The following is a 21,722-nucleotide window of genomic DNA, read 5'->3' as shown; positions in this document are numbered from 1 at the left end:
ACCCCCGACCCTTTTTAGTCCTTGTTCTACTAACGATAAGCGCTCTTGTGTGTTTCATGCTCGCGCTCCCACGTTGACAGGAAGATGCATCAGCTGTGTTCCGTTCCTACCCCGTTTCACGTAATACATCCCCATTTTCGTGATCGGCCGTTATTCGCGCGTTCGACAATACTGCTATCTGAGTGATACACAGACGTGAAAATTAATTTGATTTTCATACGAAAAGAACAATACAAGTTTATAATTTATAGTATGTTGTCTAATCGATCGATTTCCTTCTTTTAAATCTTATATGTAATTGAATTTCTCATTCGACCATGCATAATGTTAAACGAGAAACGAAAAAAGTTATTCTTCTTAGCGTCCAAGTTATTCAAAAAGAAATGTAGAATTTCAGCCTTTTCGTCGTGTCGATAAGAACGAGCGTTGATAAAAAAGGTCGCTGTGAAACATTTTTCCGACAACTATCTTACATATAGATATATGTATTCTGCAGACATAATAATACATTTCGTCAAGTATTCGTAATTTAGTAATTTGTAAGTTATTACACAATGTTATAAAATACAAGATATAATTATTTATTATCCGTTATTAGTATTGGAACTTGTCCGTGAAACGACCAGGCCTCCTCTTATATTTTTATTTATCCCTTTCTCCTTTCTTTCGCCGTATTCTTACGGCCGACTTTCGTGCTATTTTCTCGACCAGTTCGTTCTCGCTCGGCGTAATAATAAAATTCTGGACGGAACTCGTGGAGCGAGTGGCACGATCGTAAAAAACACGATCCGCGTGCATTTCGACTTGCAGTAACAAAATACATACCTTGTGATACATAAGTGTATGGTATGTATCGACCACCGTCAAGGATTCGTTACGTAGAACGTTGTCGAACGAATCGTTTTCATGCGATTCATTTTTGCCGTTTTATCAACTGATTCGTAATACGCAATATTGTACACGTTCGTTAATATAGGAAAACTCCTGTTTCATTTCTATTACACATGGCTGTTTCTAAACCTCGAAATGTTTTAACGACTTTTGTAGTACGCAAAATACAAATATACAAATATACGCTCTATCATGTTTTCGCGAATGCTACCGAAATACATACGTAAGTATATCAGATTACTTAAATTTACTACTGATTTGCACGCTTTACTTACTGCGTACTATATTTTACGATTAATGATATTCTACTATTTCTGATATTTACATATATCGTTTAACATTTTAAGTTAGTAAGTCCACGATTCTTAACTAAACAAAATAAGTAAATAAATATAATTTCGTGTTACCACGTGGATAACGTGAATATCTTGAATTCTTCCCAATTCAGAGCGAATCATAGAAACACCCAATGACTTTCCAGAACCGTAACGACTTGCATAAGTATTAGTTATCGTGGTTGCGACTCGTCCCACAGAATTTCTGCTCGCAATTTGCGTATTAATGGCGTCCCACGGAGGTAGCGCTGCAATGACTTTAGCGGGTGATAAACGACATTTTACGACCGCCAGCCGTAGTGGTTTCTCCGTCGCGTCGTTGCGATTAACGGTAGGTAAAACATCGATGCACCCTGTGTGACCGCGCCATGTTTCGATACACGCGTGTACATTACCGTACACGCTACGGAGCATCGGTCCATGCTAAATAAGAACGTAACGTGTAATAGGGACGGCGAATCATTTTCATTCTTGCTAGTCGCGTCGGAACAGCGAACGAACATTAAGGAAGGCTACTCTGCTACACAACGCTGCTTTAATTGCAGGCGAGAGAAAAGAAAGAGAGACAAAGAAAGAGAGAAAAAGAAAGGAAAAAAGAAAGAAGGAAAAGAAAAAAAGAACGGTGGAGTCGCTTAAAAATGAATCCAACGTAACAAAGGATGATAAAATTTTGTTCAGAAAATTATGATATTGGTACTAGGTGGCGCAGATAGAGTATTTCAGTGCTAGGAGTAAACGAATAAAGCAAGTATCTAAGTAAAGTAGATACATATATTATAGGTAGCTATAATATTTTAGTATTTAGTAGTACTTATTTAGTATTTGGTAGTATTCAGTGAGCGATGGCATTGATTCAAAAGAAACGAATTGGATCATTCGATGACACCATTCATCGCTTTCTGACAACGACGCGAGAAATCTTTTTTCTTAATAAAATACGACAGGTACGGTTCCGCGTAGAAGTAAAATTAAGGGGGTTTAAGTAAGTTATCATCTCGGGCGTTTCGAATTTTGCAGTGTTCCAGCGATTTTACGAAATCTGGCTGCAATTAATTCGTCGTTACTAATTATTGCGCGATAACGACGAGTTGCAGAAAGTATGTAAATTATCCAGATGTTCGATCGAGTTATCCGATTATGTTAAACCGTGATTTCTCTGCTTTTAACGGGCGAAAAATTCTTTCTTCCACGAGGAGCAATATTCAAATTGAAGATTGTTTGCCGGAATTTTTCTCTCACGCGTACAACACTGTCCAATGCTGGCTATTGTTTCTTCAAAGTCTGTCTCAGCAACGAACCCAATTTATCTTCCAAGTCAGCGAAAACGTAAATAACCGACCAGAAGCGTTTTACGGAGCCAAAGGAAGAGCGAATGATACAGGGGAACTTTTAATCGAAAAACTTGGAACAATGCGTTCTCGCTGCTTTTAGCAATAAATGCGATCCGACGGAAGCATTTTATTATTCTGTTCGTTGCGTCGCCTCGGGTCGGTCGAATCTTATAATTTCATCTTACTAGCGATCAACGACTCGGACCACGATTATTTGTTCCTTGGAGTTCAGTGAAAACGCTCGGCTCGTGCGATACGACACAGGTTGTAAAATTACTTGATTTAACTCGTCAGAATCTTAATTTAGCAGCGCTCTTGACTGTTGCTTTCTTCTTTTCTAATTGGAAAGATAAAAGTTCCATTGCGTCGTTTTGATCTTCTAAATATTTAATCCTTAGCCGATATCATTGATCCGTACGATCGTGCGTACGAGAGGTTTCAGTTCGATAATCGTGTAGTTGTACCGGTGAAAGATCTTCGAATCTCGATACTGTTCATACGCGTCCCTAATAATCGCAGAAAAATGAATTAAACTTGTACGGCGATAGAGATAAATAACGAAGGATGTTAAACGGAAGCAAGGCTACGAGCGAGAAAGACGAGAGAACATGGATTCTCGTTGGGAAAATATTGGCCCGTGCACCGAGTGTATCGAGAATTTGCAAGCGAAAATACGGCGACGAGACGCAACGCGCGACACGATCCCTCGCGAGAGAGGAAGCCGCGCGACACTGAAGAAAAATGTTGTCGTAAAACCAGCGTAATGAACACGGGGCCGAGGCGAGAAGACACGGCTAGGGGTGGAGCGTAAAGGGCTGTATTACTTCTTTCCGGTCTTGGCCGTGTCGCATATATCGCGCACGATATTATCCGTTTCCGATAAAAGCGTCCCTCGGAGAGAAAGAGGAAACGACGGTATCGTATATATGCGTATCCGTTTTATACCTTTCTCTTGCCGCAAAATGCGCATGGATTCAGTTGCTGCGCCGCAGAAATTTGAAAAGCAGAAATAACGCACTGCGGTGTAAAAATCGTATTTAAAGAAAAGTATTATTTTTAAAGCGATGATCGTTGGACGCGTAAGGCAAATAATAGGAATATTGCAGATGGTAATGTTATTAATTATCAATAAGGTCACCCATATATCCTTAAGCGCATAGTCCATAATCAACGCTTACCTGTATTTCCTAATTAATAATTTTATTCGACTTTACAAAGGAACAACTTCCAAACTGTTTTTTATTTTCTTTTACTAAATTTATAGAGAAATAGCTTGATCACCGGCGATATATCCTAGTTCGGTTGGTCTAGACTATAAGCGGAGAGAAACGGCGCAAGGGATCTGCGTGCAGAAAAGGACGACGAACAAACGTGCAAAACGTCTTTCGATGTTTGTTCCTGCTGATTCACCTTCCAATTGGCAACACGAAATTACTCGGATATGAACCTCTTTTACGTTTCCAGGCCAATCACGCGGCAAACGTTAGCCGCAAGCTTCGATCTAAACGTGCTTTCGAGGCTTTTCCGAGGAGCAAGCACTCGCGCTGGGACTTGCTTGTTTGCGCAAGCATACAAACCTCTTTTATCAAATTATAAATGGTGAATTATCTTGGTGAAACGTTTCCCAATTATATACATTGTTTTAACAAGGTGAATCGATCCATACGATAGAGAAAATTGTTCAGTGGCAAGCAATTAGTTTCACTTGTTGGAACAAAGTTGAACTATTTTCAAGCGCATCTTTTAGATGGCAAACGAAGGGAATTAGGTGTTTCCATATGTGTGAAATAAATTCGAAAGTGGTCCCGGATGAACGCGAGGCAATCGGATTCAGCGATCAAGCGAATAACGGTGAACAAAGGGGAAACGTATAGGCTGCGATTTCTAGGCGAAACGGAAACAAAGGAGGATGGATGGATGATTCCTGCTCTTGCCTTGGTATTGTATTAAAGGTAGAGCCAAATGGGGCGGTATCTGAACATCGTTAATTAGCACGTGTTCCAACGTCCCGAGGATACTCGAAGCGTCTGGATACTAACTAGACGCTTCATGCCGTTGCACTGCATTGGCTAGGTTCGATCGCATCGGTGACACGTTCATCGTTCTCCGATGTGCTTTGTTTCCGGTAAACAATGGCTGGCACAATCGGATAAGTTAACTCTGGTTCGGAGGATTGATAACGGTACAGCGAACATTGATGATTTCAATTAAATCCAATGTCGAACGATTTACAAGCGAATAAGTATGTATGTCAATAGGTATACATATATTTGAAGACCGGAAAATTTGTGTAAATTTCACAGTATCGATTAAACAACATGGATTAAACACGGATTAAAAAAAATCCCAAATTTTGAAAATACCAATACCTATTATTACCGATCGATACCGTGACCACGTAAGGTAGATATATTGGACTTTACTTAACGAATACAGGACACATTCGATAGATAAAGAATCGGTTGGTCTATGATTTAACAAGCACCGATCCCTCGAACGTCGATCCACTCGGACAAACAATAACCCCCGCTAAGAGCAATAACAACTCTGTTCGAATTCTCGCGATCTTCGCTCGAACGTCTCGCTCGCGGTTATGATCCAATAAACTAGTGTACATTTCCCGTAATTGGAAAGAGCATCGAGCCCTGAACATTTCGACGAATCGCTCGATGTTGCAGTCTGGCATTAGGCTGATTCGACCCTGTGTGGATAAAAGGAGATAGCGTGGGACGAATATACGGATGAGTCAGACTTTCAGAAGTTGATTCTCGTTTGGCAATCCATTTATGCTTCGATGTACATTGTTGTACATGTATCCACCCACATTTCACGCGGCATTTCATTCGACGCAAAGCCGTTACCAGCCGCAGAACGTGACTATATTTGCTTAGAAGGTGGTGCATCGAGTAGTTGATTGCACGAGGGCTGCTTACAGAGAGCAAATACGATATCTTCTGAAAAATATTAACTCTGAGATATGATATTGTTGCCGCGTCAGTGCAACAGGCGTCCGAGTCCATTGGAAAATGGGATAATAAAATGGGGGATGGGGTATGCTTGTTAGGATATGCGAACTAATTAAGACGCGACAGTTCGTCTAAAGATCGTATCGATCATCCGATTCAGACGACCGTACGTAACCTACTATTAACGACTAAATCTGACTCTAAAAAGGACAATCTATGGAGGAAATAGAAAAAATCAGACATTTCACGCGACTGATTAATATTACCGCATTTAGACGGTTAAGTAAATTTTTGTATTTTACCATTCTCTCAAAATTTTATATTCTATGCAATCTCTTTATTATTCCGTGCAAATCTTGCAAATATCACTACCAATTTCCTCTTCCAAATTTCATGTTTCGTATAAAACGTATGGAAGGGATAGACAGAGAGGGGGGGGGGATGGAGCGGGAGAAATGGAAACAAGGGAAAGAAGATCTGTATCGATTGTTTGGTTAATCGCTGAAAATGGTTCGCGCGAAGGGGAATGCCTTAGTGGCTCTTAAAGGAAAGAAAGATGGAAAAAATAATCGCTTTAATGACGCCTATAGTTAATGCTATCGTTGCGTTGCTTGGTTTAATGACGTTGAAGAGCCGCCGTTTTCCTTTGACCGCACGTTTTCTTGAGTTCCCAAATGGGTCAACGCGAGACGGCACCGTCACATTCGGCGAGGTAAGGCCAACTCGCTAATTAATGCAGCTTTAGTTGCACACTTGGACAAGAGGAGAGGCTAAACGCGAGGCTTCTTCTACTCTGGACGAAGCGACGCCAGTATCTCTCAACTATGTAAGTATTCGTTAGCCGCTTTAATTCTTTGACCGTCTTTCCTCTTCGATCTTCGGACTCGTGTACTCGATCGTAGTTTATCTTTCATTCCCTTGGCTAACGATTGCCGGGGGTTCGGACCCGTCGCGTGATCAACCATCGAAATTCGCATACGTCGTGTAATTATCGCCTTTAAACTTTCGTACTTTCGTAGCGGTCACGTTTCTCCGTGTAAATTGCAATAAAAACAATTGACGAGACATCTCCGATTCCGAGAAAGTTGCCGATTTAATTTTGCAATTAAGTAATTTAAGTAAGTTAATTTTTTCGTCAGAGATTTTGCAGGAATAGAAAGACCACGGTAATATTTTAGCGATCGATATCGATGCGTAGAATATCCGTAAGATAGGTTTGACAACTTGCCATCATACCGTGGCGTAAAAGAGCTTGTGTAACCCAGGATAGGGATTTGTAATTAACTGATAGTTTCCAACATCCCGTAACAAAAATTCGTTTCGTTTCGTAATCCCGTTAGCTGTATACGCTCCTTATTTATTGCCGATAAATCCGCTAACGCTATCCTTCGTAAATGATATAACGAATAAACGATATAAACGATCGTTAAGATTACTTAAACGATTAGATTATTTCGTTTAGTTTCGAAGAGTCCGAATTATCGCATGGTAATCGCGAGGAATATAAACGCAGGATCGTAAATCCTCGTAATCGTCTCTTGGTAGAATCTCAACGTTATCATTCTGCGAATATGGATGACAATACCAGTTGGTAGATGTAGTTACGCCCCGTATCCAAGCGGCTGAACGAACTGTAGCATTTTCTTATCTTCTTTACGTGCTTATCGTAATATAATGCTTATCGCCAATATCTCTACTGCATTTTTATATCGCAAACTGTATATATCTAGGTATAATAAGTACACTAACTATACTATGGGCATACGTATGTATGCACATGTACATAAACTATTTTTCTCCTTTACGTGCCTAAAGTCATTCGCAATTTTCATAAGCTCGAAGATTCAATTGTTGTTATTGTACCACTTCACACGCGCCATGTTATTGCCATTTAAGCCAATCATTTCTATTACGATACGAATAAAGTAAAATAGGAAATTTTCCTCAATTTTCCAACTGCTAATATGTATTTTTTATATGTTATTGGTGCTAATATGTTCTTGGTAAAATTTTTGCGGTGGCCTTTTTACGTTCGTCGTCGTTCATCAGGAAAATACGGAGAAGGCATCCTCGGAAGGTGCAAATACATTGCTTGCCTGTCCTCTGCAATCCCGGCGGCGCGGCGTCTAAATTGCGCTTTGTGTAAATCGTGAAATGCAAATTTGCTCGACTAAGCTTAACGACTCAGGGTCGTTTGGCAGGTAAAGTTTTCGCGTGCGAACATAAAAATGTAGTTGTATAGGTTGGTAGAAAGTTGTGTTCGATCGGCTACCGAATCCAACGGTCGACCAAGTGGTTGACTGGCAAGCAATTTTCTGGCCCCAGTTGGCCAGAAAGTTGGTCGAACCGTCGATTTAGCTAGTCGACTAAATTTGCAGTTACACGAAGCGACTTGGTGAAATTTCTCGCTAGTCGACCGCCTACAGTCGATCCGTCTGTAACCGTTCGAAGTCTCAAGTCCTAAGGCCTGTTACTTGTACAAGCAATGTATAGTTTATCGCGCCGACGCGACACCACGGCTCAACTAGAGACCGCTCTCTCTTTCCCTTTCCCACTCTCTTCTCGTTTTTCCTTATCTTTTTTAACGTCGCAATGTCAAAGCGTCTCCTCTAGAATACGATTACGTACGTCTTTTCCTTCGAATTTTCCAACCGACAACATCATCTCGTAGTAACGTACCAAAACCTTGAACACAAATTCTATCATAAAACGATAATTACACCGTGCTGAAAAATCAAATTTCATTATTATAAATTCATCGATATAGGATACGAAATATAAAAGTCCAACGAAATGCGATCGTTGATCGATCGATCGCCGACCGAGTCGAAATTAAAAATTCATTCGTTGCACGATTCAACATGGATCGTGTAATGGGAAAAACGGCGGATTAATCGACAGTCGTTTATTCGCCTCTTCCCCGATGCGTTTTAAAGTCAAAGTTGCGTTCCTGATACGTCGCGGTGGCGCGCCACGGTTCAATCGCAGAAATTATTCAAATCTGCCCTGGTTCAGAACCCCTGAGATCACTGTCATTACCGATCATCGTATAGATACAGAGCCACAGGGGCACACGTAATATTCCAGAACAATCCGCACCTGCGAATGCCAACTATGCCCTTGTCGATCGGCTGCCTATCGATTACCGAAGATTCTCGATAACGTTCTTCGCTCGTGATAGATTTCATCGTGGTTCGAACTAAGCGGATTTGACTCGGCCGATTAAACACGATGGACCGAAGGACCATCGAGGATCTCGACGAAGAACGCGAACTTAAATTCATTGAAAAACTAGCGCAAGTGTATTATCTCGCAAAAGATGTATATTTACCTATGGCATTTTGTAAATAAATTCCCAAGCTCCTATTTACTTTGATCTTTGTTTGATTCTTGTTAAGATGAAGCTTTTGTGATCCCGAATGATTATCCGTCATCGAAATATCTAGTTTGGACAAGGCGTATAATTATCGCTAGTACCGGCAATTAGACATCGTTGCTATCGTCGGACAACGAGCAAAATCACTATTAAAAGAAGAAAAATGAAAAGGAACTCAACCCATCGAATCGAATCTTTGCATTAAATTCCCCGCTGCGTGTCACGGATCGAGCAGAACGAGGGAGGAGCAACACCGCGAACAATTAACGAGTCTCTCGTGAAATTAGTGCGTCGCGTGTACTTACCATCGAACGGCATGTGCGATTGTTTGTCACGATTTTTCTTTTTTCTCTTTCTTTAGCAAGCCGATTGCTCCTCGCGTTCCTTCTGCGTAAAATCGAGACAGAGACAGAGTGAGGGGGGAGAGAGGGGGAGGGAAGGGGAGAGAGAGAGAGAGAGAGAGAGAGAGAGAGACCCGACAGCTCTACGATAATTAATCTCATTAGCGCGGAGGATTCGCGGACTAATGAGATGCCAGCGCACGATCTTGCCACGACGCGACGACACACGTTCCCTGATATTTTTCTTTCTCGCGCCTCTTTGATACAGTCCCCACGGGCCAACCAACCATCGCCCATCTCCAGCCTGATGTTCGCCAGGCATTTTTTAACGAGCAACACGCTGTTCGTTTCAACACGTAATTTTTCTTTTTCCTTTTCCCTTCATCCTCTCGTCGACCGTTGGAAGAAACTTTTAATTAGTCCCAGCGAATAACGATTTCTCCGATGTTTCACCGAGACGTTCCTAAGCTTCCACGAGTAACCATAGGATCTGCAGCAGTGAGACGCGATGAAAAAAATCGAGCATAGAAGGTAGGATGGAACCGGTCCATGGTTTCATCTTCTTTCACCTTCCTTCTCCGACTTAGAAGACCGGTCTCGGCCCGCGGGCCGCTCTATCAGCGTCTACATTCCGCAACCAGTAGAGCAAAATTCACTTGGCTGGAAGTTGCTGCATGAATCGGAATCGACAACTGAAGAACCGAGCACGCTTAACGTTGATGAAGGATAGAAAACGGGAGGAAACGCAAGGTTTTGGAAAACCAGGTGGGGAGAGGACACAAAAAGAGAGCGAGAGAACGAGAGAGAGAGAGAGAGAGAGAGAGAAATGACCTACAGTGGGAAGAGATGGGTAAGAGACAATAGGAAATAGTAAAAAGGACACGGAGGTTGCCTAACTCCCTTTTCCATTTATTTCTACCGCCAACCGCCTACCCTGTTCCACGGTCTCGCTTCCTCTCCCCAACCCCCAACAAGGAATTTCGCGTTTCTTTAACTATTAAACAGCGTCCTAATACCTTACGGTTTACGGTGACGATATACAGCGATAACTACTGTCACCTAAAATCGTTGCCCTTTTTATCGCGTTGCGAAATTGTTCAGGCGATACGTATACCATTAAGGCGTTCAGGCGAATACCATTAAGAGTACAGCGATATTGTTCTCCGTTTACATTTCCTTTAGTCTTTTTATTTTCCCTCTCGTTGGTTCGTTAATAACTTGTTCACAGTTGAGAATACAGAACGCGTAAAAAGTACAGAATAGGTGAAAGTAGTAGGTATTCGCGTGTTTAATGTAATGCATAGAATGGCATTACGATTAGAGGTAAATAGAGAGCATCGACGAAATTCTTTTTGAATGAAACTCTAGTTAAAATATATATAATAACAAATTTAAGGAAATAACGTGGATGTAGATTGGGCGTAGCAATATAAGACGCCCATATAATATAATATAATAATATAATATAAGTAAATTCTTATAAATAAAGAAAAATTGGTGTCGATTGGTTCCCAAGCGTGTCATTGCGCGTTATATCGCAAACTTAATTAACGTTCAAACGTTGTCAATTCTATCTGAAATTCTGAGAAATACTAATTTTTCAACTTTCTGTGCGTACGCATCATTTAAGAAGGCTGAATTTAACAAATTTGATCATCTTTCGCGAGTAAATTTTCTTTACTTTTTAAAGTATTACTTAAAGTGTTGTTACTTAAACTGTTACAACAACGAGAAGAAATTACTTTGAGATGAAAAAGTATTTGGCCAACTACTTCTTCGCTGTTCCACCTTCTACATGTTATATACGTGTGTACACAGATTCAGTTAGTTCATAGGCAGAAGCAAACAGTCTCGCGACCCTACCCTATGTACGACCTGTCGTCGAAGTCATCCCCCTGGCACGTTTCCGAAGCTCGCGAAACCCCCGAAACCCCGCGGAGAAGTGTAAATGCGCTTTGCCAAACAGCGATAAATATTCTCCTCTTCTCGCTGGAAAATTATCGATGCGTTGACGTTAAACTCTTTCCCCGCGGAAAGCGAATCTCTTGTAATTTTTGACTACCGAGAAGAAACGTAAAGAGTAAAGAGTTACGCCGATCCGTGTGTCTTGAGATTTACTGGGCAAACTTGCCGAATAAGTATACGGCCGCGGCGTGTCGTTCTAATGCCAACGTCAACTTTGTCTTTACCGCGAAACACAATGTACGTTATAAGATTAAACGGTCGACTACTTTGTCCGTACCGCGCGTGCCAATGGCGAGATTCGATTGCTCGCTTGTCAATAGTGTGCAAAAGTGATTGAAAACTCTGGCCAAGAGGACTCTTCTACAACGTCTTGATCAAAGCAGGCAGTGGTTTACACCCTGCGGCGCGGCGTGTACGGCTACCCTCGTAAAACAAGCTTGCTGCCCTGCGATTCTGCTTGATGCGTTATATGCTCGTGTAGAAGAAAAACGCATGGTTCGTACCGACGTGAGCAAGAAAATGCCATCGAACGGAACAAGTTTATTCGGCCTGAATTAGAAGCTGAACTAGAGGATGAACCAGAGAAATGGAAGAGGCCGATTTTTCGATCAAATGTCAATGCCCTGTTTCCAAACTGATTCTTTGTTATCTCGTTTAAATTACTTTTATGTTGAAATTTCGTAATCCTGTAATTCGGAATCTTTCTCATCGGTAGTTGTACGGTAAACGTTTTACGACAATGGTGAATCCATTATTAACCAAGGAATCGAAGCGACGATCTCTCTCACGTCCAGCGAAATATCGATTAAATATTTCGATATTGTAATAAATGTTTCAAGTATCGTGTGAAATTATTCTCAATTAATTGGTAGTTCAATTTTCTAAACGAGAGCAGCTCTAGATAATCCGTAACGAGAATAACCCGGCTTGTAGGGTTCTCTTTATTTTACAAGTGGTGAAACCACCATTTCTAAAATAGATGACGCTCAAAATAACGATAAATGTCGGAAAGCTTTGGAAATTTGATGTAAATCGCAAGATCAGAATCGCAAGATCGAACGTTTGAAGGAGAGGAAAAAAAACAGGTAACAAGTTAAAAAGCATGCACAAACGAATATTTTCATTAGCCTTGTCGAATCGTTTATTCGCTTAATTATCTTTTATTAGCGAATAATTATTTTATGTAGTCCCGTTAAAAGGAATTTAGCTTTCTTCCAAAACGTCTGCGATTAGTATTTCAAATAGAAAGTGCCTACTCGTGAGAGTGTTGGCTGCAACGAGTTCCATGAATGCAGATTACACGGCCGCGTCGAGTCGACAAGATCGCTTCTTTCTCTAGGAAAGTAGATTCATTTCAGAAGAGACAAGAGATAAAAGCTTGAATATAGGAAAAGCGTCTTGATAAACCAATATTCCGCGCCCGTGTTACCTACGAATATGTACAAACTAATACTAAACTAATTCGACGTAAAACTATTTACTATTAAAAATACGATCTTAAATCAATCAATACGAATTAAAAGTATAATCTTTTATCATGCTAAACCGTAGCGTATCCTATAATAGTAATTTTATCCTATATCCTCGTGTTATTTGTTCTTTTTGTTTATGGCATTTTTCAATTTCTATTTTGAGAATTGGAGTAACTGAAAAAGAAGCGACGCGATGCAGTATCTATCGATACTATTTTTGCAGAATATAATCTGCTGCATTCGTGCACTTGCGTGTACGTAAATGAAACGCGCCAGACGAAGCGCATAGTGTTGTATTAACCGTTTCTTATTCAAATAGTAAACTAATCGTAGGTAACGTTTATAGACATATAAGGTATAATAGACATATAAGAAGAAATAAGATGGATCTAAGAATAGACTGGGCAATTTCAAAATATTTTATTATATTTCAGATATCGGACTAGGTTGAAAGCATGATATCCACGCGTTAATTTCAGACGTTAATTTTTGGACAATCGACGTTTCGCCTGTATCACAACCGTATTCGGAACTTAATTCGAACTTGCAATTCATCCTATTCGAATCTCGCAATACACGCCCGTTCGCGCATTGTATCCGCTTAAACAGTGCGTGACCCGCAAACAATCGCATCGCGTTCCGCCGTCTTTCAAAATCAACTATGGTCAGTTCGGTTTAATTTTCGGCTGGGCATCGGCAAACTTTATCATTGCATTAATTACCGTGCGTGCTGGCTCGTGTTTGTTAATGTTGCACCCTCTCGCGCGCATTTGTTTACAGGCAGGAGTAAACGTTGCGGTTCGCATAATAATCTGCGTATCGCGTATTTATGAACGAATCCGTGCAAGTTTCTCCGTTTCCAGGAAAGGACGATATTTCATGATATTTCCCGATATTTGCCGCAGGAGAACGGTATTCACGGAATCTGACTTCCGTTTCTAGGTGACGATAGTAGCTCAAGTTTGAATATCTCATGATCTAATAGAAGGAAAAGGGCCTAAGAAACATCAACTTAACTATAGACAATGTTGCGAGAGCCGAGGCGCTGTCGGGTCTATTAAGGTGTCCTCGGTCTTTACAAGTGCCTAGTTTCGTTAGAAAAAACCTACCTGACCCTGGCTACGAGCGTCTGCGGAACACGTGTGCTTGGGCCTAGCAAAAGACAAAAGAGATGCGACAACGGCCAGAGAGTTAGTTGAGAAGCAGAGTATGAGTCGACGTACGACGATATTGTAGTCGGTTCTGTTGTTATCGAGTATCGCTTATTAAACTACTCTAAACTCTAAATCTAGCATCATCACTTGCCCTTACTCTAAGAATCCATACGTTACTACATCTTTGTCACCCATGTACTATATTTTTATATACTTTATAGAGAGAAATTTCCCTAATTTTCAAAGTGACCTTGTTGCATCTCGAAAGAAACACTTGGTCTTAAAAGTCAAGGATCAGCCGTCAACCGTTAAACGTCGAGCAAACGCAAAACGTCCTGTTTACACGTTCGTACCGAGTTTAAAATCACGTTGTTCGAAAATGGTTTCCCAATGGTAGAAAGCGGGGCGCGAGAACGCAGCAATTTGTAGCGCACCGCTAGCCCAGGGGGAAATCACTGGCTTGTGTATACCTTATGCACAACCGTAGGGGGTGGAGCACGATAGTGTACAGTACATCGGTGTATGCACCGTACACCCCGGACCGCGGAGGCGTTAATAGCTGAAGGTGGCTACCGGCAGCGCTTAATATGATTGACAGCACGAGCGTGGCTATGGCATATTTAGTGCGGCCAAACTCGCTTCTATAACGCGGTTATCCCAAGTTTAATTACTCTAACAGATATTCCGGAAACGTCGATAGCGTTTGGCCGGTGAATATTCCGCGAAGAATGCATCCTGTTGAATTTAATTGTCCTGGATGACGCGACGGTACGCGGTACAACGGCAAGGGTTGACTTTGCCTTGAACAAAATTAGATAGCGCGATAGATAGTACAAATAGAAGTATACGATTGCAAGACTAACGATGTAAATGAAAATTCCTGTGAATCGTAAGCGCACGAAAAACTACTCACGATAGTGCAGGGTGCAACTAAAGCAGGGTAAACTCGAACGTGATCTTGAACGTAATCTTGAACGTAATCTTGAACGCAATCTTGAACGTGATTCGAGCGTATTCGATGAAGACGAGAAACCGGGTTTCTAAGCAGAACCGCGTGACTAAATTTCCTCGAGTAACAAAGAAATCAAGAACGGGGAATGTTCTGCCTTGACTGCGACTGCGAGAGTTCTTTTAAACATTCGACTCGTTCGGCCAACCACAACACGGAATATATCATGCCCTTAACCTGAATTTCTTTTTTCCAATTACCTTTCAAGCTGCAGGTCGATATGGAACCGGAAAGGGTCTTGGCGTGATTGGTCACGGCCAACAGCAGAGGCGTGGCAGTGATGAAGCTCTTCGACTTCGGCACGAACCCCTTCTGCACCGCATAGCTACGTGTGCGTCGCCGGAAGATCGGCGAGTCGAGGAAGCTGTCGTCGTACTGTGGCATTTTAAGAAGCTACTATTCCATTAAGAACCACGATGGATCCTCGTAACACGGATCACAATCGGTGTTTGTTGTTTCACTGGGTTTTTCGAGCACAATCCTTTTTCTCATATTGTACCAACGATAAAGCACATTGCACAATTTGACGGGTAACTGGATCGAGTCATCAGCGATTTGGAAATTTGTGGATGGTAGTCGGTCTTTCTTGAAATTGCTGTTTACACAGATTCTTTATTTACCACTGCCGCTACTAATATTTGAGCATTTGTCTTTGCGTAAACAAAGGAAGAATGTTTCATTGATTTCAACGGAGATTTATTAATTTTTCGTTGAAACGAAAGCGTTAAGAGCTAATCGCCACTGGCTATAAGAATGAATTGTTTGATAACGACGCAATGGTAAAAGCGATAAAGCGAAGCAGCACCGCGATAAATATACCAAGTAGCACGCGAACAATATATATCGTAGACGCAGGCTGACGGTTCTTTTTTTATTTCTCATTCTATCGTATAGCACGTTGTACCACGAATTCGTTCGATTTAACGCAAAAACATCTCGATGATCCGTTCTTTCAACAGACACACACATACACACGTTAGAGAACGGTAGTACCGGACTATAGTTATCGATGATCACTATCGAACAACAGCAACGTTTCTTAACGTAAGCTTATTAAGAAACACCCGTATGTAATTATACACGCATGATCTCACGAATAGTAGGTATATTTAGCAAGCGACTACAAGTTCATGCTGTATACTGTAAACAGATAACACCGGGCGACGATACACCGTTTCTTGAACTTTAATTCTACGCTGACAACGAGTGGCGGATAATTTATAATTGACGATAAGCGATATAATTTTAAGATACGGTTGTGCTTGAAGAAATGCGATTATTTAGGATTTAGAGTAATTCGCATAACGGTTAATAGGAAATTTCCAAGCTCACTGGAATATATATGGTATATATGGTATGTGAAAATAGGAAACGAGTGAATTTTGAAATGTTTTATTTCGTAATTTTAACGTGCTCCGTCGTATTTTATCATTTTATCGTACAAGTGAATCGAAGTAAATTTTAGATGCGTGTAGTTTAGAGTAAAACGTTCGAACGGTAAGAATTGCAACGAATTCGAACGGAGATTCCACTGTGCTTCGTGAAATGATCGTTGAACGATACAGGTAGAAAAGCTGAAAAAGCTTAAATCGAGCCACACCGATGACAGTACCGCGCCTAAATATACGTACAATGTTACATTTAGCGGCCTCGAGTACATATGTATATATGTACTATAGCAAAGTGGAGTATGTACCGAGGCAGATTCGAATTCCAGGATGTCTATTTTAACGCGACGGATCTTCCGTTACGATTTCTTACCGCGCTTCCTAGTTTTTCATGCAACCTCGTAGATACAGTAACACGATATTACCGTTTGCTCTATATGCTATTATCGTGTAAATGCAATAATATAAAATTCAATAGTACGAATAGCCTGCTACTACTGACAGCATCAAATTATTTCCAGCGATGTTTTTATAATATATTTATTTGGTTCAACGTTCATGTTGGGAAAAGACGAAAGCCGCGACAAGCTCCGGCGTAAAACGAATGTCTTTAATGCTAGGAAACGTTTCAATGCAATGGGTTTCTAATTTGCTCTTTTTTCTTTTTTTCCTTTTTCTAGACACCGAGCAGATCGATGTACCCGCGTTGCCTGATAAGCTGTGAAATATAACCCACGACTCGTTTAAATTCGTTTAAATTCTATAACAATAATAGGAAACGTTTGAATCTGCTACGTTGATACGAGATGCCTTACAAACACTAGGGGCGGTGGATATTTAGCATAAAAATCTGCCAACGTGAAACAAAGTTTTAAGTTTCTAATTACTTTGCAATTCCAAACAGAACTTATCTTTCCAATTCTTTAGTCACCTTCAAAAATCAATAAGAACTCAAACTCTAACTAAACAAGTCGAAAATCTTCTAATAAAGCGGTAAAATATTTCATCGTAAAATATTTCATCAAAAATCATGAATACGTTCTAACAAACATTCGTTAAACCATATGATCTTGATCATATTGATTATGAAGCTTGATCAGACTGGATCGAGTTTATGAAATGGAATTACCGGTTGATAAAAATGTATCGATCAAGAGCCGCGCTGTACGTAATACGTAGTACGTATGATATAATGTGAAGCGGCGAGATACTTGGAGATTCCGTCAGTTTTCACGACAAACGATCCACGGTTGCTGGAGCGGCAAGTCGACCTTTTCTCCACCTTCAACCGCCCTGATCGCGATTCCGCCATCGCTTTTTACCGCTTTCCGAACGACTATGATTCGATACAAGACCAGGAGGTCGATCGTGTAACGTAACTAGTTCCACGCTGGACTGAACACAAGGACCAAGTTTTTCTGGCTTACTTGCTCTCGTTAAATTATCGAGTTTTCTGGCCAAATTTATACATACGAGGCAACGACTTCAAACCTTTGTCGAAGAAATGAAACGTGGTTGCCTCGTTAGGTAACCTATTGGTGAAATAAGGGTGAAACGAACCGTAAAAAGAACAAAAATGGGTGATACGGTGGATATATGTATGTATTGTTATAAGCTAGATAATGCAAAGAGAAAAAGAAATACGGTGTTTGAAAGACACATGCGGGGTAAAACAGAAAATAGATACATATAGAAAACAGTGGATAAAATGCGCACATATTCAACTAGAGAGGAAATATTTTATTTATTGATACGTACGTATGTAAGTATAGTGCTATATCTTAATGTTTGGAAACATACAGATTTTTCTATTATTAACAGGTATGTCGACAATAATTTTCACGTTTCTCCTACTGTTAATAACGCGACTGAATGAAAAACTGATCATAGTAACGAAACAGTGGCAAAGCTTATGGAAAACGAAGCTTGGTAAAATAGGACATTCTTCCGAGAACTAGTATCATATTGCACGGAAGGACGAACATTTCTTTAAGTAAACTCCAGTTAAATTAACCGCTTGGTATGCACACAGGTGATATATCACGAAACGCTCTAGGTCAGCCTAAAAGTTACTTACTCTTTATTTGTAGTACGTTTTATGTTTAGGATTGGTCGAAAACTGATTTTTACCCTCAATATTCGTAACTAAAAGCACATAAAATGTCTCATATATCTAATATTTGTATGTTTATAGGTGTCATTTCGGATAAAGGAAAGAGAAAGAGAGAAAGATTTATTTCTAAAAATACAACGTATTCTGTGTTTAAAATCTTTTAACGCGGTTAATCCCGTCGATAAAAATAAATTTCTGTTATTTGGAGGAGCCCTACTACTCGAGAGATATGCAAAATATCTCGTCTATAAACGTAAGAAGAAATGTAAGAATCTGTATTGAAAGTGTTAAAGTAAGTAAGTGTCAGCTCTAAACGTGAACGTTTAGAGAAACGTCTGAAGCACGATAGAACCACGATCGACGATGCTCTCTTAGCAGTACGTTGTCGAATAACAACAAATTAGCCGACTTTGGTAAAGTACCAACGTCCTAACCTAAACCCAAGAACAATCTTGACTACAAACCGGTGCAATTATTTAGCATACTCTTCGACAGCCTTGTAATTATGCAGAGCCGCGGGAATTTCGCGACGGACCGAAACTTCCTGATTAATAATAATCGTAATTAGCGATGATGAAGTTGCGACCCAGTTATACTCGGCTTCCTGTCACGTCTAAGACTTTGCATTATTTTTCGAATTGGACGATCCATTGGTGCGATTCGCGCGATTTTCTCTTGCGTTTGACGTGGAACGTCAAGATCGATAGGACTTTTAGCGTGGAAACAATAAGAGGAGTTAATGCTGACCAGCGAACGAAAAATAAAATCATAATTTTTAAATAAAAATTTATCATCCTGGACTGGTTTTTTTATTTCCTTCCATCTGCCCCTGGTGTTTTTGTTTCTCCTCTGATCTTTTTTTAATCCGTTTACGGCCGATTAATTCAGTTAAATTTTATTCTTTCTAATTAAATTTCATTGGTTTGCACGATTAAGACACGGCCAATGACAGAATATTTAAATGCAACTAACGACACACAACTTCCATATTATAGCATATAGAATCTATTAGTTATATAATAATTAAATAGTTTGACTCTGCTGTTGATACGATTATCTCGTTTTATCCGTTAATCATCTTTGTCGCAATTTTGAAATTGCTTAATTGATTAAATTATCTCGGCTGGAAAAACGTTTCTCTTTAATTCATTGAATTAATGAACGAATTATTTCCAAAGTTTCCAAGTGGGTTGCTGTTTAATTGTTCAAAGAATGAAAAGTAATCGCTTCGATGTCGCTTATCGTCGTCATCTTTGACCGCAGAACGTCGTTCGCACGGATTAAAACGCATATCGGTCGCTGCGCCGGCTTCTATTCAGCTAACTAATCGGGCCTTGATCGTTTATTACGCAGCATCTATGCGCCGTTTGCTCCAGATCGTCTGACGTGTCGCGATCTAGGTCGTCAAGAGCATCGCGTAGATCTTTTAATCGCCACTTTGCGGAAAAACACGCTCGATCTCAGCGAAACGAAACGAAACGGCTGGAGCGAAGGATTCGACGATATCGGTTGATCGGAACGTTGGTTACGCGAATCCGTAAATTGCGTACGACCGCTTCGGTTTGCTTATGCACATGTCGCGACATTTTCGCGAGCGAGCTCTAACGTAAGCGAGATGTTTGCGCGTTAAAAATCTGTGCGACGCGACGTCGTGTCGTCACAATGCCGAATTGACTCGAACCGCTGGAATCGCTCGAATTGTAAATGCCGACAATGAGTAAACGACGGTGTATAAATTCGGCAATTAACGATTAAGTATTTCGATAGGAAGACCTGCGAAATGTCCAATGTCTTCAAGGGCGAATTTATCAAGTCCATAAAGAAACAATTAGTTTTAACTTTTCACTTATTGGATATTGAAATACATGTATAAATGTTATTAAGCGAGACGGACAATATTTTTTTAAATGATCGAGAATTATATTTATCATCGTTTTCTAACTATAACGTAGTATAGAACATTCGCTCTGTTTAATGGTTCAGTACGAAATATATTGAATTTTATATTTTATATCATATAATGGTTTTTCCACTTTTTTCAAAAAGTTCCGTTTCGGAAAAGGAGACGAATCAGATGACGAATTGAGACGATTCAACGATCGACTTTTTTATCCATTGATTCGTGTTATTTATTTGGAGAGAAATGGTAAGAAAGGCTTGATGAAATGGCGGAATAAATAAGCTGTGATTGTATTAAAACATAGTCTGGATTACTTGCGGAACCCGAACGAAGAAAAACAACCAAGATTAACTATTAAATATAAGACGGAATTTTCGTCCAAGTATTTGATTAAAAACATGCGCTCGACGCGCCACTAAACTTTAACTGTGACCAACGTTTTTTACGCGGCTCTACGTTACATATGTATTCTTCTTGTATATTTTTTCTTTCTCACTATTCTGATCATGAGATCACTTAACCGTTCGATGAATTTTCATATTTTCGTTGAAACGTTGTTGTTCTTTTTAGTGAAACGTGTACACACACAAACCACATGCAATACTAGCAATTTATGTGATAATCTCTCTCCATATAGTATAATTAGAAAAATGATGTCAGCCTTATCTATGCTTTTCACTTTATTCGGCAAATTTATTCGAATTTCTTTATCTTCTCTAAAAAAAGAATCATTATAAATAAATCTTACGATCCATTGACAAGCATCATCGGCAGAGTCAGTCCCATGCCACTTTCATTCATCGCATTTTATTCGTCGTTCAACATGAACCACCGCTGTTATTTGATCTCGAAAACAGGTATTGCACGAACGAGTGAATAACGAGTAAAACCGAGCCACCGATCGAACAAATCAACATTAGTTGTTACTGCGACACACTTTTACGTTTAAATATAAACGTTACTTGCATTGAAAATTTCGTTTTCAAACACCAAAAGTAAGTTCTCAATTTTCTTCGTCGCACATCCATTTCGAACTCGTCGATTTTAAAGAAAATCCACTTTACACCAACTTAGTAAAAATGAGTTCTAAGTGAAGAAGAAGGAACGTCGAGCAATTGTTTACTTGGTGTAACTAGGCACAGGAATTATCCTAGAGCTTCCAAGTCGTCGATCGTGAAGTGATTCGCGATTGTTCGTGGAAAAGAATCGAGAGCTTTACTTTCAACGACTAACTCGATACACGCTGTTCCCGAGTTTTGAAATGCTCGAGAATCGCCACGAAGCGATAAACCGAGAAACCGTGCTTTTCGCGTAACACCAGATACTGTCCTAAAATCCTCGATCGATCGGCAAAGATTATTATCAAGATGTATAAAAAATACATTAATATTTACTACATCTGCAGGTTTTTACGTAGGTATTTGATATTCACCACGACGAAAGGCTATGAGAAGATAAAGATGAGAATAAAAGAAATGTTA

The 21,722-nt window shown here is 40.1% G+C and overlaps 1 protein-coding gene across 10 annotated transcripts in view; it reads right to left on the bottom strand.

The window, feature by feature from the left end:
* The window catches only part of LOC100744546 (guanine nucleotide-releasing factor 2), a 60,837-nt gene that overhangs the window by 29,481 nt on the left and 9,634 nt on the right, over nt 1-21,722 (bottom strand). For 2 of the 10 annotated variants that reach the window (XM_012387527.3, XM_012387531.3), the window contains exon 1: nt 15,041-16,699. The exons of 2 other annotated variants lie outside the window; for them this stretch is intronic. In XM_012387527.3, the coding sequence (XP_012242950.1) occupies nt 15,041-15,224 (184 nt within the window). In that variant the 5' untranslated portion in view covers nt 15,225-16,699. Of the gene's footprint in view, nt 1-15,040; nt 16,702-21,722 lie in introns of those variants that run through there. 6 more of the 10 variants (XM_024368769.2, XM_012387526.3, XM_012387524.3 and 3 more) reach the window with 5 other exon arrangements.

Source organism: Bombus impatiens, unplaced genomic scaffold (assembly GCF_000188095.3).
Source record: "Bombus impatiens unplaced genomic scaffold, BIMP_2.2 scf_0478, whole genome shotgun sequence".
NCBI classification, from domain to species: Eukaryota; Metazoa; Arthropoda; class Insecta; order Hymenoptera; family Apidae; genus Bombus; species Bombus impatiens.
Note: the sequence above shows the minus strand (reverse complement) of the source record. Positions and strands in the feature narration are given on the sequence as shown.